General features: G+C 41.8%; 2 protein-coding genes across 12 annotated transcripts in view; one reads left to right on the plus strand and one right to left on the minus strand.

Moving 5' to 3' along the window:
- PAM (peptidylglycine alpha-amidating monooxygenase) overlaps positions 1 to 11,986 on the minus strand; it is a 133,243-nt gene extending 121,257 nt beyond the window's left edge. For 4 of the 11 annotated variants that reach the window (XM_040089272.1, XM_040089273.1, XM_040089270.1 and 1 more), the window contains exon 1: positions 11,862 to 11,958. The gene's annotated coding sequence lies outside the window, so the exon portion shown is untranslated. Of the gene's footprint in view, positions 1 to 11,861 lie in introns of all 11 variants that reach the window. The other 7 variants (XM_040089262.1, XM_040089258.1, XM_040089274.2 and 4 more) reach the window with 6 other exon arrangements.
- LOC120765800 (bcl-2-binding component 3, isoforms 3/4-like) lies at positions 11,250 to 12,053 on the plus strand. Its single transcript, XM_040090990.1, has one exon. It carries the CDS (start codon positions 11,250 to 11,252, stop codon positions 12,051 to 12,053), a length of 804 nt encoding a protein of 267 aa, XP_039946924.1.
- The last annotated feature ends 5,417 nt before the right edge of the window (positions 12,054 to 17,470 follow it).

Consider the following 17,470-nt stretch of genomic DNA (forward strand, 5'->3'; position numbering starts at 1 on the left):
TATTGACTACCTCCCCTGCCAACCAGAAGGTCATTATGAAAGGCCTTCACATTTTAAATCAATGGTTTGGTATTCCCACTTCCCACGTAAGCCTATTAAATCAAATAAGTGTTGTCATTTCCAGGAGAAATTATCCTGTTACAGGATGAACACCAGATAACATGAGTTTATCACATACCCCCATCAACCTTGTGGAGCCAGTTTAGTAAAGTATACTAAAAAGACTTATAAAAAACCAGATGTGAATTGTTCCACCTATCTTCTCTTTTGTGGATTTGGCCAACAGCGCTCCCATGAGCATTAATAATTCTTTACAGGTGGGTGTGACTCCAAAGTTACAGTACTTACAAACTACTGTCAGGTCACCACCACATAGCAATAGACACCAGATTCCTGTCTGAGACAGAAGACAGGGGTGCACCTTGGTACTGGAAGGACGATCTTGTTTACAGTGATTCTTGCCAAGATACTGCCCCAGGTGCCAGAAACTACGTCCTTAATTTCAGAACACTGTGCCAATACTCCTTAATATGTTCTAAAACACATATTTTGCAAAAATTATGCTTCCCATTCCTTCAACAGAGAGCAGATGTGGGTGCTCTCCCTGGGTATTCTCAGTTACATTAAATCCACGGCAACATCCATTGGCAACTTGGGAGTGACAGTGATGCTCAATCACACCTGCCCAGTATAGATTTGGGTACAAAGGACACTCCAATGAGAACTAAAAGGCAAATGGAACTGATCAACTGAAGGGAATACAGTAACCATTTGGTTGCAATCAACATCCAAAAATGACCACAAAGGGAGCCTTGAAAATGGGTGTGTGGGGAAAGATCTCCACGCTCTGATGACCCTTGAAGAGATTGCTTTACCTTACCCTTGTGCTATGTACTACTGAACTCTTACAGAGCAAAATAATAATAATCTCATCAATGAGAGTTACTAATTTTCTTTCATACAAACTAATATGTTGAAACATCTTTAGTATGCTAACGTAAGTCCATTCCGTGGAAGAAAGACCATAATAATTCACTGTCACTATGTGAAGAGCCAATTTAATTTTGATTCTGTCTCAACACTGGTTGTTAGAAGCAGCTGGGGGAGGGCTTGCACATGTCGACTTGCAGGAGAGGACTAGGAGAAGATGGAGGAAGCCTTGTCTCTAGGGAGACTTTGCCTGGCAACCAGTTCATGTCTGACATGGGACAAGCAGGCAGCAGGAGATCACCAGGGACACTGGACCCTCCAGAGGGGTTCTCCAGCCTGATAGAAAAAGGTTTCCACCCATGGACTGCAGTGGGACATTGGTCTGGGCCAATGATCTCCAGATAGCAGGCAGACCTTGAGAGGAGACAGGGGATATAAAAATAACTGACTCACAAGCTCTGCGGCTTTTTTGAGTCAGAGCTTTCTAAGTTGGGGATTTTAGTCTCGTCTTTTTGCTCAGGCTTGAGGTCTGCTTCTTACTCTGGCCCTGGCCTATTTTCTGTCCTTTTTGCTCTGGCCCCAGCCTGCCTTTTGGCTCTTCTGTCCTCGCTGGCCCTCGCTCTCACTCACGTACTCGCCCTCCCTATCGCTGGGCGCTTGGCTGGACACCGGCTGACCTCCGAGCCTTGTGTGTAACCTGCGTCCTGCCCTACCCCCTGCCTGTCCCAGCCGCCGCCTGTCCCGGCTTCCAGTGCTCCTGACCAACGCCCTGCCTGCTTCATTCCCGCGTTCCTGCCGGCCTCTAACCCTGCCAACCTCCGATCCAGCCCGCGGCCGCCACGCTCCCCACCGCAATCCTGCGCAGCGTTCTGCCCCTCCCGCCCGGGCGCGCTCCCTCACCTCGTGTCCGCCTGCCCCGGCCGCGGGAGCTGCGCCTGTGGGGCCGCGCCTCTCCGGGAGCCGCGCAGCTCCCCAGCAGGCAGCGTGCACACACTCCGGACACCGGCACGGCCTCCGCGCTCCCCGGCTTCTGGTGGTAACGCCCGCTTGGTCGCTCTGTCTCCCCTCATTCTTTCTCATCTTCCTTTTGCTGTCCTTTCCAGTCCTCTTTAGTAGGGCAACTTCCAAATTTTTTTGTTACAAATAAACTTCTCAAATACAATACTGTCCCGTTTGTCTTAATTTCATCCTAGACCACTTGTTTTCAAAGAACTCCTCACAGTTTCCCATAGTGGAACGTGACACACTACCAAAGTGGTGAAACTTGTGACTTATGGAAAATATGAAAGATAATTGTCCTTCCTGAGAAAATTATATAGGAAATTTCTTATGGGAATTATAAGGTATTTTCACATAAATTGCTACGTTTTACTTCAGCTTATTAACTAACAATTTAAGTCTTCTTTAGATTTTGAGATGACATCCTAAAGAAACACATTTTCAGGTGTGCAAAGCCGTCAGTAAAAAAACAGCCTCAAGCTATTTCCAGAGCTGGACCCATACCATGTAGCAGCAGGTGGACACAGAACACAGGTGAAGTCCAACCTAGTGTAAGAGACATGGACATACAGTGCAAGACCAAACACAGGATGCAAAGATGATTGAGGGACTTCAGCATCTCTTATACGAGGGGAGATGGGACTGCTTATAGCCTGAAGAGAAGGCCTGCTTAGAATGGGGTGAAACCTAATCAATACATGTCAATGAAAGATTGATCAGCATGGTGTGGAGGCAAGTGAGCCTACTGGGGAGTGATCAGTAGCCATGTCCTGGAAAGGTATATGGTAGGCTCTGGGAATACCCCCCAGCATAGTGTAATACATGATACAAAAATTCGAGCTGAAACCAAAGTAATGTAGTCTAATAAAAAACCCGGCATGAATAGTCATCTGGGAGATGCATATCCCAAAGGATCTCCATCCACAAGATTACCAGCCTGAATTGAAACCAGCCTGAATATTCTCTGGGAGATGTATATTTTGGGGGATTTTTACCGGAACCAATATGAATATTCTCTGATCTTTACCAGAACCAACATGAATATTCATCTGGTAGGATTCATCCCAAAGAAACTTTATGATAAAGGGAGAGACATGTCTCAATGTATAAGACAAGACCACTGAAAAGAAGGGACCCCTCAAAAAGGATTGAGAGAGTATAAAAGGACCACTCTGATTAACTGTATTTAGTGAAACACAGTGGAGTGGTGCCAGAGGGCCATTCCCTGTCTCACCCGGTACTGTTCGCCTGGCACAGTACTGAACTAATTTTTACTTATGGCTTTTTACAATTGTATTTTTACTATGGAATAAATTCTTTATGTTAATCAAATTGGCTATCCATTTATAACAACAGGATGAGGAAAAAGGCTTTCCCAATACTGCTTTACAGTACCATGATAATATCTCCTAGGTTCTGTTACTCCACTGGCTTGTTTGGTTGATGTAAGCTGTTCAGCCCCTATTTGCTATGTATGTACATTCCCCAGAATGCTCTCCTTTCCCTGTTTTCCCATTGGTTACTACCCTTTGCCCCACCTATGTACTGCCCGTTTGCTCTCAGATCTTTAGCCCCTGATGCTTTGCTCCACCCTCTCCTGCCGCATACTTAAATCTGGACCCTCCATTGTTCAGGGTCTTTTGTCCCTGGACCCCTTCAGTGTGTGGCCTCAATAAACCCTGTTGGATCTTGATACAGAAGACTCTTCCTGTTTTTCATTTGTTGACAGCTATCCATGGCTAGTGTGTGTGGATAGTGTGACTGTGTGCCTGCCCAAACACTTTCCTGTGGAGATGCTTTTGGGAAGGTAGCAGCAATTTGCCATCCACCTGTGCTGCTATAGCATGGGATGAAAGCATGTCAGACTTTCCTCAGCAGTGGCAACTGTCTAGAAAAGAGCCAACAAGAATAAATGGAATCAGAGGAAATTCTATATGCAAAAAAGAATATACTTGCTCATTGTAAGAGTGGTCAAACATGAGAAAAGGCTGTCAAAGAGGAGCTGTGGAGTCTCCATCCATAGAACTACTCAAAACCTGAATGAACACAGTTATATGCAACCTCATACAGCTGGTCCTATTTAATTGAGGGTGAAGTTACACTACATCATCTCCAAAGGCTCCCTGACACCTCAACCACTGTGATCCTGTATTAATCTCACAGGGAGAAACCTGGGTGAGACAGTCAAAGAAAAGACAAAAACCCTCTCTTTTTTGGTCAAAAAGAAATAAAACTGGAAATCACAGTTTAATTAACATTCTGGTAACTGTCATGTGTAATAAAAATGATGTTATATACAAATAGTTAGGTTCTCCCAAACTAGGTACTACAGCAAGTTCTCCTGAAAGACCCACAGTAAATTAACACTCTTAAAATGGTGATTAAAATACATTAACGGTGGGTCAGTACAAACAACAGTAAACAAGCAGAAAGCTAAAAAGTAATTCAAGTCACGATAAAAAGTATGCTTTAAAATTAAGCATAAATCCTTAATCTCTTCTATAATGAGACTGGGATTCTTAGTACTATAAAATCCATCTCCTTAATTTGAGGTCAGGGTACAACATTAAACAACACTTAATTCCTTACAAAAGGAATTAAAACCAATTGAATTTAACTGATCTGAATATAAATAACCAATGGAAACTAAGGAATATAGCATAGAAGTCTGCAACAGAGCCGAGATTTAAAACAAACACTAGCTTTCCCACCCCCCTTTAAGTGGACTGCTGCAAGCAGGCACGGCTGACTTGATCTGTTTTCAAATTCCTTCACTCCTTTAGGGCATATGAAGAAGATTCAGGAAGAACTCTATTAAAGCAAGCTGTAAAGCTTGTAAAGCAAAATAATCACTGACACTCTGAAACAGTCACAAAACAATAAGCACTGTTGTTGTTATTGACAGGACTATAACCACCTTCAGCACCTGAACAGATGTAAAGGCGCAGCTTCACAAAGAGTTAACTGGGAAGGGGTATAGGGAGGAACCACAAATGACAGATGGGTATGTGCTTCTAAATGAAAAAGCTATGGCTTCCTGAAAAGATGAGGATGAAGAAGGTAACCATAACTGTATACCAATTATGCTGAATTATGAGTGCATATTAATGAATCTCACAGAACAAAGCATTTTGACTATTCTCAATAATTATTAACGCAGCTCTTTAAATATCTGTTAAAGACATGAGAATACATTTACTGTGATACAGGTTAGTTGTAAAATGCATTCCATTCAGTCTTTCCATTTCTCTTCCACCTCACTTCACATTAGCCTGATTTTCAACCTTAAAGTCTTTCACTTCATTTTTTTTCAGTCACTAGTTTGTATAAACCCGTCTCCTATTACAGTTTTCTTTCTTTAATTCAGATCCTTGTCAGCTCATCCCAAGAGATCACAGAGTTTGTCCCTCTCTTACCTGGTCATGGTCCCAATAGTATCTACAGACACCACATTTCTTTGCACAGACTGACCCCCATTTGCTCTCACAGACTGACCTTTAACGCAACTCTTCCTCTCCTCCTCAGTTCACCTACTTCTCCTTATTACATTCTCTTCTACTCTGTTTGCACTACTCTTATTGTCTTCACAGTAAAACAACACCTCAACCTTCAACAGGAAGACTTCGCCACCAATATTCAGTAACTTGTGTTACAGTCTGTAGACTACAGAAACTTTCTGTGAGAAGTATGAGGCAGCCTCCTAAGCCTTCAAGGTTGACCATCATCCTGTAGTTGGTCCTACTGCTTCTTATGAGTACATTAACCCACCTCAGTTTCAATAAAAGCACTTTATTAAAACTGAATCAAAGAGAAAAGGAAATTTATTAGAATCTGAAGTAAAAAATAATTAGAAACAGAGGGAAATTAGAAACAGAGATAATCAGAAACAGAATGGCATAAAAAATTAAATATAAACTTACTTACATTATCCTGGCAAATTATACCATCTTTCTTCGATGCAACAAAAGATCATTCCCCAAGACAAAAGAAAATGCAGTGGAGCTGGTCAGGGGTGGAGGGATGAACTATTTTTTCATCCATACGACAACATGGGGGATTATTAAATGTGAGAAAAGTAGATTAGAAGATGTGGGGAAAAAAAAAATCCAACTCAAAATGACTGATTTCACAAAGACAAAATTGAAACAAGATTACATGTGGTAATTTCATTAACTGTTTCATAAATATAGCCTTATATCTGTCTATCTGAACTTACTCTGATTCAGCTTCATTTCTCTTCCTTGCATCCTGTCACAGTTCCCCAGAGGGAGCAGATCTGCACCATCCACTCTACTTCCTCCCTTGAGGAAGCTGTAGTCTGCAATGGGGTCACATTCAGCCTTCTCTTTTCTAAGCTGAACCCAATAAACTCCTAGTTTTCTCAGTATGTAATGAAACAAAGACAATCTAGACATTTCAGCCCAACAATATGAAGTCTAAAAGTAAACATGACTGTTCTCTATATAGAAGTATATACAGAGAACAAGCTAAGAATTAAGCTACTGAACAATACTAAACAAGAACAATGAGAATACACAAAGACTATGAATAATTTAGATTGACAACCAGACTGGCATTTTTGAAACAAGCCAGAAAGTGTATGCTGTGAGCCCTAATTTTTAGGATGAATAATTGTTTTGTGATATGGATCAATGGATGCTACTTAGTGGTCTGCAACAGAAAGCAAATGTACAGCTAACAACTCCCCCGCTTCTCCCCCCCTCACATTTTTATGTTGGGTGGAAGGGATAAGGGCAAAACAAATCTTCTACAGTTTTGCAGTGGCCCTCTAGTGTTAATATGGTCCTGTGCTTTAAAAAAAAAAAAAAAAAAACAAAAAACAAAAACAAACAACAACAACCAAAAAACTTCACAAACCTTAAGTTCAATATAAACATTTTCTCATAATCTATTTTTGTCCCAAGTATGAAAGACTAATAATCCCATTTTTGTTCAAGTCTGAAGACCTGAGGCATACCCAACACAGAAGACTGAAAGCAAGTAGGCCACTTGCAACATATGATTGTTAGAAGAAAAATAAGAAAAAGAAAAAAAAGTTAAGTCTTGATTAACCTACACACTAGGGACTCAGACACAGATATAGACAATTTCACAACAGACAAACTTCTGAGATACCCTTGTTTTGTAGGGATTTCTACAGTAAAGTACTTTTATTAGTACATTAGGACCACAAATGTACAAAAGCACAGACCAAAACACTAGAACAGAACTGACACAACCAAGAGGAACCATTAACATCCAAAAAAGAATACTCATAACTGTGGACTGGAACTGAGAGGTATGAAACCATACCACATTCATGGATCAGCAAATATGATATGACTCAACACTGCCTTCAGCATTCTTTGTCCAAACATAAGATAAATGCAGCAAAGATCACACAACATTATTACCAGACAAGAATAAACCAAAATACACAGTGAGGACTTGTTAGCCAGCAACCCTTTCTCCCTCGTCACTGCAAGTAATCATACTGATGAGCTAGCCATCTGTCCTGGTCCTCAAAAATGTAGGACTGCAAAAGCAAGAGTATAAAAAGATCTATGAGATTTCAAATACCATTTTATGAAAAGTGACTTGCTCAAAAATAGAAGTCATGTTTCTACTTACCCAGCGATCCATTGTGAGCTGCTGCACTTTAAACTCTCATCTCATATGGTGGCACACTCTGTTTGCCTATTGCAGAACCTTGGTATCTTAAACCAGAGCACTTGCCAAATCACATCTGTTGCCTAAAATGCAGGAACTTCACTGCAGCAGGAACAGCATAAATTGTCATATACTGCCTTTCAGTTTCAGCAAAACGCACTTTGTTCTTTGCATAAAATGCTGAATATTTCCATTACCAATTGATAAATTGATGGGTGATGGGAAAGCAAGAAAACCCCTTCCTCTACAATGCACAGCAAATGCTCACAGGGCTGCAACAAAGCTCTTCCAACTAATGACTGTTAAGTGTCTTCCTTAGAAACACACTGCCTGACCTTCACCTATTAAATAAATTGGAAAAGTTTGCTTTCTTCTGGCATCTCTTCATACACAATCTATGCGTATCCTTTCAGAGCCTAGTGTTCAATTTCATTCTCACATAGATTTGAAATAAAATCTCTACCCAGCTTATGTTTCTCAACACCAGTAATTATAACCCCAAAATTTTAGAAGTATACCTGAAAAACAATGCTTCAAAAACTAACACTAACCATAAATTTTGCTTCCCATATACACGACATGATTTTTGTGAGTACTTGTTCTTTGCTCACATGGTTCCAAGATATATATCAAAATCCTACTTGATTTTACTTTATGCTTCCAGAATGTTGTCGTAACAGAAGTGCTCCACACTTGTATTCTCACATACCTTTAATACAAATTCAAATTGAAATATTTGTTTCATATATAAGTTATAAAGTAACCCATAAAACTTGAGATCTATTAAATCAAGTTTTTCAAGTAAAATTTTTAGATCTTTCTGCAGGAAAATGCTTTTAGTTGATTCAACATGCCTTAACAATATATAAATAACACCCTCTCCTTTTTACCCTGGCCCATTAGAAGAAACTGTATTTGAGTACAGGCAAGATTGACAGGAAATGGAGTCCTTCACTTACCATAGAGAAATGAAGAGGGTTATTCATTAAGAAGTATGTTGTAAATTCTCACTGTCTTTCTGCTGCCCTATGCATTTCAATTTTTCATATCGTGACTGTCTTAGGAGATAAAGAACAAAAAGGAAGAGAAAATGAGGTGGGAGAAAGTGTGAAAGGGGGAGAAAAGGTGAAAAGTGGTGAGGAAAAGCAAAACAAAGGAGGGGAGATGACAGAAGTGGGGGAAGGTGACAAAGGAGGGGGAAGATGATGAAAATGGTATTGGGGAAAGAAACAGTAAAAGGGGGAAAAGAAAAAATAATAAGGGTAAAAAGGACTGAGAGGAAGAGGATGACAAAAAAGAGAAAGGGGAGGAGGAAAAAGAGGGGAATGGGATAGGAAAAAAAAGAAAAATGAGGGGGAAAAAAAAAGAGAGAAAAAAGGAGCAAAATACTTAGTTGTGCCTTGAAAAACACCCTGTATTCATTTGATTGACTCAAGCTCTGGAGCACGAAGAAAACATTTCTCACTAGTTAGACAATGCCCAGTGTTTCTTCCTGCCACTTTAACTAGACTGAACATGGATGCCTTAAGCAGAGACATTTTAAAATTATTCAGAATATTTTGACTATACAGATTGTCATAGTAGAACAGGCTGGTAAACCAGTCTAGCAACAATTTGCTCAAATCAGCCAGCACTATATCTTGTCCTCAAGACACAAGACAACTAACATGGTATAGCCTATTGGTACTGTACAGAATATGGTAGCCACGGTATAACCTAGTTTTTTAAGAATTTAATCCTAATTGTTAGCAATTGCTTTATAATATACACTAGAAATACTTTTTCTAGATTGTTTGGCTTCATTTGTGATACAACTACTACAAACAGAGTTTTGAAATGTAACTCTGCATAGTACTACTATAAGCATCCCAGGAGACTTATTCATCTTCAATATCACAAGCAATAGTCAGATCCAATTAAGGATTAAATGGGAAACCTGGCAAGTTATGAAATTCCTTTTAAGTATAGTCTTAATTGTGTTGTGCATGCCATCGTTTTTGAGTGTGCAACATGAATACTTCTATAATCTATAGAAGTATAGATCTTCTATACTTCTATAAATCTATAAAATGAGAACTTCAGAACAAATCCCAACATCTTGGCACCTTTTGTGCCATTACTACATCTAAAATGAAACCAATATGATAAGAATTGCCTTCAATATGTATACATTTTACAACACAGTTCCTTTGGATTTGCGTCAAAGGAATCAAGAAAAAACATCCTCTCTGACCATTTCGTGGTATCAGCCACAAGCAGGGAAATAACCTCCACAACAAGTAGATTCAATCCTATCTTGTATTATTTGACACTTGGCAGCCCTGAGAATCTCTCACTTGAAAAGGACGCAGATAAAGCATCAAAATGATGCGTCTGTATTTTGGACTGGATCTCTGAGATTACTTTAAGCCTGCTTGCACATACACTTGTGCAGACCTCTACCTCTGTATGTCAAAGGAAGTATCTGCTTTTGGCTACTTCCTAACCCTTACCTCCTAGATGTCTCATTTTCACCTGTCCCAACGGCAAGATCACCACATCAAAGAAGCTAGCTGAGTACCTAAAGCCTAAATTCAACTCACTTTCCATTTTTTCTGCATGCACTAGTAAGCAAACTGGTCAGGTTCAGTCTTCCAGCAAAGTTATTTCTGAAAACTAGCTCCTGATTTCAAATTTACAGTACAAGACAGAATCATTATTTCAGATCTACAGCACAAAACAGAAATATAAATCAGAATCCAACACATAAGTACTTCAAAAAGTAAGTTCAGTTAAAATTTTGGTATAAAACTGCAATTTTCTGAAAGCTATGTATTACTGATGTTTTTTAATGTGAGAACCCCTTCAAAGACTGAGAAGGAATACTCCAAATCAAAAAAGAAACAAAACACCTGATTCATATCAAGTGGCAGTTCATAGAGACTTGTGATATTAAAAATGCCTGTTGTCTTGTAAGAAGACTTCCATGCCAAATACCTTTTCTTCAATAAGTAGCTTAAAAATTCTAACTAATGCCAATGATCTTTTTTTTTTTTTTTTTTTTTAACCTCCAATCTATAAGAACACTCATCGGCAAGCATACAACAGGCCATTCAGAAACAGTCTATGGTAAAACCTACCAACCCGTCAATGGATGGCACCTCTGTGTTTGCAGTACATGAGTCAGTCTGAGAGCTGACCATGGCTTTACCAGCTGAAGAGCTCTGGGACCCATCCCTTCACGTAGCAGTTCTCACAGCACAGCTATACTCTGGCAAGTGGATAGTTATCTGGCATGCTCAAAAACATATGCGAATCATTTTGTAAGAGACTGATACACAAAACATACGTATTTTGTTAGTAACGCCTAAAAGCAATGCGAGTTTTAAATGAACAGAACGAGGAGTAAAGGCTTGCAAAAAAAACCACCAAACAAACAAACAACCCACACCAACAAAAATACAAACAAACAAAAAAAAGCCACTCCCAGGCACTATTGGGAACCATATCCAACTCGAAACAGCTGAAAGTCGAAACTAACAAGATGTCAGCACTTGACCACCTCCCATGGCTGGACACACAGAGGTGAAGAAATGACAGAGCCAGCGGGGCAGTGCCGAAGTCCAGAGGGGCTCTGCCTCTCCGCATTCAGCCATGTTCCTACCGCCGGCATGTCGCCCGGACCCACACGAGCGGGAGGCACCGGCCCCGGGACGGCCCCACTCGCTGCCCGCTGGGGCTCGGGCGAGCGGCGCCGGGCGCCACGGGAACTCTGGCGGGCGGGGAATGCGCCGTGCCCCGGCCGTCCCGGGGAAGCTCGTCCCTCCCGTCGGCCTCGCACAGGACACAAAGTCCCGGCGGGCGAGCGGAGGCTCCGCCGCATCCACCTCCTCAGACGGCCGCGGCAGTGCTCAGCCCGGGACGGAAGGGCGGGATGGGGCCACCCCCGCCTCCCAGCGCCGCAACCGCCGCAGTCCGCAGGGGAAGAGCTGTTCCGGGCACCCGCACGGCCGCGGCCCCCGGCGGTGCTAAGCGGCCTCCGGGCGTCCGGGAACCCGCCACGAGACATCAGCGGGAGGTGCCGCACAGGGGAGCGGCGCTGCCGCCGCACGACTGCCCATGAAGGGGCAGCGCCGAGCGCGGCAGGGCGAGCGGCCGGCCAAGGCACCTGCACGGCCGCGGGGCTCGGGAGAATCACCGCAACTCAAAGTACCCCCCTGATCCTGATCCTCCCCTCCCCGCAGCCCCCGTACTCGGCCGAACGCGGCGCAGGTGGAACTCACGGGAGGAACGTGCGCCGCACGACCGACTACCAGCCGACCTCCCCTCCCACTGCCAGCAGCGACACCGACACCGGGGTCGGCCGCCGCGACACCCCCCTTCCTGCCCCGCCCCGAGACCTCCCCCCTCGCGCCCCGCCCCGCCCCGCCCCGCCCGGCGCGGGGGACGCGGAGGCGCTCACGTCGGCCCGCTAGCCGCGCCGGGCTGCGCCGCAGGGAGGCGCTGTCCGAGATCGATCCGCGCCGCGCGGCGCCGCGCAGCGCCGGCAGCCTCAGAGAAGGGCTTGGGGTTCGCAGGGCAAGGTCTGGAGTCCTCAGGGGAGGATTCAGTGTTCTCAGTTTAGGGGCTGGGGTCCACAGGGGAGGATCTGGAGTCCTCTCGGAGTCCGCTTGGAGGGGTCCGAGCCGTGCGAGCCCAAGGGAGGGAACAAAGCGCCTCGTGCCCCGCTGACTGCCCTCGGGCAGGAACGTGCGGGTCTGTGCGCGATCAGTCCCCGGGAGTGAGGCCTCATCGTGCCGGGAGAGGAAAGGCTGTGGTGGTCAGGGACTTGAGGGGGAGGTTCTGCAGGCCCCTCTGCCCGGTGTAGGGGCGGCGTAACACCGGCAGGGGACAGCGGGGAGCCCCGGTATGGTATCCTCCGAGGGATGGGTGCTGGTGTTGGCACAAGGCAGATCTTGTTAACAAAGGATCCAAGGCGAGCGTGCCGATTGTGGTTGTAGGCTTGTCGAGTGTACTTTAATGAGATAATGTTTTCAGTGAAATTCATAACATGAAATAGCGAGCTGAAGGTTGGGCATGTGTTACAATGAGTTCTATCTCAGCCACACGTACCCACCGCATGGGAACCTGCTCAACATGTCTTGCTGAGCAGCTTTGTGCAGCAGACCTTCGAGAGGCTTATCTGCGTAGGTAAAATGGAAGAATTAAGAATCTGCATTGTTTTGCAGGGGCATTGTGATGAAGTATTCATTTATCAAACGTGACTGTCCTAATGCTCCTTAAAAATATAAAAAAAAATATAAATGGTAAAACATAATTCTGCCATCCTCAAGTTAAAATAATAGCTTTTTTTCTGAGCAGATCTACCAACTCCTTTATAACAACAAATCCGGGTAATTGGGTCTGTGATGGATGTTTCTGTATTTCTAAAAAGGCTAGCTGTATTAGTAAAACGGAGCATTTTCCTCATTCATATAAAATGGAAAATGCAACACAAATTAATTCTTTGAAAGCTTATTAGCATGTCTCAAATTAAAATACGTCAGTAGAATTCTGGCTTGGTCTTAATTGCCTGGTCCTTTTTCTTCAGAAGGTGAAATTTTGCCTTTATGGGGCTATAGGACATAGCAAGCAATTAATGATTATTGTGTCCCAAAGATGCTTTCATTCTTTGATGTCAAAAAATTGAGTTCTTTTAACAGAAATGGTGACTTACTGGCTCCAACTGATTTGCAGCCATACCAGCATTTTTGTTAAGCTCTTTGTCACACCAAGCCATCATCGAAGTTTGTGCCAGACTTTCCTTACATTATTGGTCTGGCTAATGAAAATGAAAACTTTAGGTGCAAAGGCCTGGTCTAAGGATTCCAGGATTTGCCCTGAGCAAAGCACATGGTGCTTTTGTGGAATGGCAAATTGATAAACACCAATTGCTGAGCCAGGAGCAACCCAAAGGCTTGCCCCACCTTGCTCTATGTGGCATTACTGAAGGGTGCAGCTTCGCAGTCTCTCACAGGGGACTACATCCTGTTCTAGAAGTGTTTCCCATGCTAGCTGCTCATATGCAGGTTTTTCAATTGGTGTAGATTAATATAATCTCAAAGCAATCTTTGCAAAGAAAAGCATGGACAAGAATTTGGAGGACCTCAAAATAGTCTTGTCTTGGATTATGTAATCTAAAAACATGTATTCTATTTCATCTGATGAAAGGTGTTTCTTGGGACATGTTTTATCCTTCTAACTCCAGGTAGGAGGGGGGCAGATGCCTTCTGATAACGGTCCAGCCATTAAAACTAGGTGGGGCAGTGTTTCTTATCTCTTTCACCACTCCTCCATCCTCCAGGGGGACATCTTCTGATATTGGGCCATTAGGGCCCACCAATGACATGACACATTCCATCATCCCTTTGTGAGATGCTCCACACAGTGGGGGGGGAGCCAACTGTTCCTAGCTAGATAAAACCGGGACTGAAGGACACAAGGTATCCTTTTGTTTTTCCACTGGATTTCCAGAGGAAGACTGGACCCGTCTTGGCACCACTGGACTTTTTACAGGACCATCTCTACTCCACAGAACCTCATCTGTTACTCCAGGAGGACTTATTTGGACTGCTTCCAACACCCTGACCACCAGGGTGCCAGGTTGTATCACTGACTCTGTCAGGGTTTTCCAGGATTTTTGTTTGCTACCTTGCCTTTTTTTTTTTTTTTTTTTTTTTTGGTACTACGACGTTTGTATTTTCCCATTTTAAAATATTCCAAGTAAAGAACTATTACTGCTATTCCCATATTTTTGCCTGAAAGCCCCTAATTGCAAAATTTTAATAATTTGGAGGGAAGGGGGTTTCCATTCTCCGTTCCAAGGGAGGCTCTAGCTTTCCTTGGCAGACAACTATCTTTCAAAACCAAGACAAGTCTTCAGCATGTGAATGTTCCCTGAATTAGAATGTCTTATGGCAGTGGTAGGGCCCTACAATTCAGTCCTTTTTCTAAGTGCAAAACAGCTGGCTTACAGGTAGTAATAAAAGGAATCAAATATTTGGGGGGGCAAAGAAAAAAAAAAAAAAGAAAAAGAGAAAAGCATTAAAAAGATAATCAACTCTTGGAAAGAGACTGACCATAGGCCCTACTAAGCGGATAGGCTTTAAAGTTTCCTTTCTGAATTTTAAAAGTTTTTTTTTCCTTCAAAATCAGTGAAAATTAATTAAAATATCAGCTTTTTATTACTACCTTTGTGTCAGAGTGATTAATTTGAGTAGAACCTGTCAAATCTACTAGTTTTCTTTATGGTTAACATGAGGCAGTCTACCTTAGATTTCATGTTTAATGACTCGCTATGTCATTCTACTGCATTTTCCTCAATTTACTCATACTGCTTTCATTATTTCGAGTGCTGTTTTCCTATTGCTTCACAAAGGCAACACATATGAATGCAATGAAATGTGATGTCTAATTTTTGTCTCCTTCTGAAATCTGAGACTTGGCTTACAGTGTCCTGTCCATTGAATTTGAAAATTTCTAATGTAGGAAAACAAAATAACTTTTAAACTTTATCCTGTGACTTATGCGGTTACCTCCTAGTGTGAAGAACTGAAAAATAAATGACAGAAATCCCAGATCCTGTAAAGTACTTCCTGTGAGACTGACTTCACTGAATTGAAAAATTATTTTTCATCTTGCATGACTGGATATCTACTTTTATAATAGGTTTTCATGGGAAAGAAAACTGTCGGACTTTCTTTAGCTTGCCAGTCTTTTCATCTGCATTAGGTCAAAATTCATCAAGGACTTGAATTTTGAGATTAGGTACATGCTAAAGCAATTAATTTTAGGCCTTTGACATGAAAATTGTATAAAAAGATATGTTTGGTCTGTGGTTGTAATGTCATGATAAAGTACTTGGGCTTCCTTGTATAGAGGAATAAACTTAAATTAAATAAATGCCCTTAAGCTTTTGCATTGTAGCAAATTTATCTTGAAATTTTTCATTATCCATGCCTGAGCCATGCTAGACCATTGTCCACTGCCATTTATAGATCTGTGAGAAAATATTGTTTCAATTTGTGCAAAACCCTTTTGAGTTATACACTTTTCCTGCTTATACTTCCAAAACACAATAATATTGTTACTGGGAAGCAACAATAGTAAATATTAAATCATGAAGGTCAGTATCATATATCTTGATGAAGTATTTTAGATAGGTAAATTGATTCCAGGCTCTGAGCTCTTTGCTTTGAACACAATTTACTCTATTTTTGCCACAGATAGTTAATTTCCTTTTACCTTGGGGGGGGGGTGGGGGGTGGCGTTGTTTTGTTTGTTTTGGGGTTTGGGTTTTTGGGGTTTTTGGGGGGGGGATGGTTTGTTTTGTTTTAAGGAAAAATAAGATACAAACTTTCTCTTTATTCTCTTGCATATGTAAAAGTGCAGACTGCATCATACACTAAGCTTCATGGTGATTTTACTTTGAAAATGGAGCAGCATCCTGGCAGCAAAAAGGATGAAAGCCTTTGAAGAGCTCTTTTGAGGATAGAAATCAGTCCATGATCTCCTTCAGGCTGCAATTTTATTCATTGCTATTTCCCAGGTATTTTTCTAGCACTCACCAAGAAAAATTTCAATTTAAAAAAAGAGCCCCAGTAAAAGATACATATATTATAAAGGTACATAACACAGGTGTCATTAAAGTACTTTATATATCATGGTATAAAGCAAAAATATACAAAACAAATACCTTTATATTGGAGGCTTAATTTTATCCAGGTGAACGGAAATATGCAACAAATCCATTTATGCAAGCTAGCATCCTTAGCAAAACTTCAACTCTCATGCAGTTAATGGTCTCTGCAGACAGCAGATGTAGTAAGCTTTTTGGGCCACTGCTGTTTATAATGCATTTCCCATGTGTAAGGTATGTTCATCTCCACCTCTGGTAGGACAGCACTTAATAAATAAACAATAATTCATGTCAGTGTTTTGTAGACAAATTATTCATAACAGCATATTACCTAGAGTGATGCCACATTTTGCATGCCATGGAAAGTTGTTTCTAATTGTTTCAGAACAGAAAATGTTTATTGTTGTATCTCTCTCATCTATTTGTGTGCTGCTATCCTACATATACACTATCTTTTGAATCTTCAAACATGACATGGCTGAACATATATATGAGTGATCACTGGTGCCTCAATGCAGGTGATCCAGTTGTCAATGATTTTAATGTGACAACTCAAATAATTGTCCTTGGGAAATTATGTACATTTCTCCTATAGCTTTTTGTGTGTCTTTAAATAATCTTAATCAGAGGCTGTTTTGCCTCTGGGATATCTGCATAGGTATCTCTGAAGTGTTGGAATTTTTCCTGTACTTACCTTTTATTTGTTTGCTTGTTTGTTCTGAGAAAAAAGAAAGTCAGATGTCTGTAATAATAAATGGCTTGCAAAAAAGGTTGAGTTGAATTAGAACTTAGATTCCATCCTTAGATTGTCTCCTAATAATTTGGTGTAGGAAAACATTGGATTTGCATTCATTGTTCATACTCAGTTGTAGGAAGGTGCAGGAAGGGAAGGGAAGGGAAAGACCAACCCTTTGCAAAGATACCACCAGTCATTTTATCCTTGAGCGTATGTATGGGCCTTCACCTTCATTCTAGCACATCAGCGTTGGAAAGGTTCAAGATGCCTGGTTTCCTTTCCTCCTTTCCTAGATCTCTAGTGTTTCCTACAGCTCAAATTTAGAGAATTTCATGTTCAACATGAACATGTTCCAGCTCACTCTTTCACTTATGCTTTTTTAGGACAACTAGCTCTTTTCTACATGGAGCCCAGGAGGCTAACCCTAAACCTCAGTTTATAATTTCTCTAAGTGTAGTGCTGCACTTAACTGATAGGTC

The sequence above is a fragment of the Hirundo rustica genome, chromosome Z, assembly GCF_015227805.2.
Source record: "Hirundo rustica isolate bHirRus1 chromosome Z, bHirRus1.pri.v3, whole genome shotgun sequence".
Lineage (NCBI taxonomy): Eukaryota > Metazoa > Chordata > Aves > Passeriformes > Hirundinidae > Hirundo > Hirundo rustica.

Excerpts from the sequence above, each read along its gene's own strand:
- LOC120765800 (XM_040090990.1), top strand. The coding sequence starts at position 11,250 with ATGTCGCCCGGACCCACACGAGCGGGAGGCACCGGCCCCGGGACGGCC.